The sequence below is a fragment of the Nanorana parkeri genome, unplaced genomic scaffold (assembly GCF_000935625.1).
Source record: "Nanorana parkeri isolate BGI_ZX_2015 unplaced genomic scaffold, ASM93562v1 scaffold4314, whole genome shotgun sequence".
In the NCBI taxonomy this organism is placed as follows: Eukaryota; Metazoa; Chordata; class Amphibia; order Anura; family Dicroglossidae; genus Nanorana; species Nanorana parkeri.
This window is the reverse complement of record NW_017310577.1, coordinates 14,069-14,573: the sequence shown is the minus strand read 5'-3', so window position 1 is coordinate 14,573 and position 505 is coordinate 14,069. Positions and strand designations below refer to the sequence as shown.

General features: G+C 55.4%; 1 protein-coding gene across 1 annotated transcript in view; it reads right to left on the bottom strand.

Moving 5' to 3' along the window:
• Positions 1-207: 207 nt before the first annotated feature.
• MCMBP (minichromosome maintenance complex binding protein) overlaps positions 208-505 on the bottom strand; it is a gene marked incomplete at its 5' end in the record, with an annotated part of 14,318 nt that continues 14,020 nt past the window's right edge. Inside the window, one exon of the mRNA XM_018575639.1 lies at positions 208-334. Within this exon, the coding sequence (XP_018431141.1) occupies positions 208-334 (127 nt within the window). The remainder of the gene's footprint in view (positions 335-505) is intronic.

Below are 505 nucleotides of genomic sequence, written 5' to 3'. Positions count from 1 at the left end.
CCGGAAGTGTCCGGCTGGAAGGGCCCGTTTGGGGGTTCTAAAGAAAAGACAAAATTCCAAAAAAAACAACAACTTTTTAATATCAAAAATATCATCTCTGAGAAAGCGCGACGACAAGGACACTTGTGTAAAAGTTTGAGGGAGGAGTCTGCGGTGGCCCCTGGTGGTCCGTAGCACCGGGCCCCTCCCATCCCGGTACGCGGGACATTAAATCTCATTGCCACTGAAATGTTTCTGGTCTCGGAGGCGACTTCTCCTCTGCGTTTCCAGCTCTTTGGCTTTGAGCCAGCGGTCCCGGGACAGAGTTCTGAGACCACAACTGAGGGACAGCAACCTGGAGGGAGAGGAGAGCAAATACCAGGAACTCCGAGGGACACAGGAAGTCTCTTACCCTCGGGACATACAACCGCCCACAGGAGACGTGCGCGCCGGCCAACCAAACAATTGTACGGCAGCCGGGGATGAGACCACCTGCGCGCCCACCCCCTCCCTATACACCCCTCCC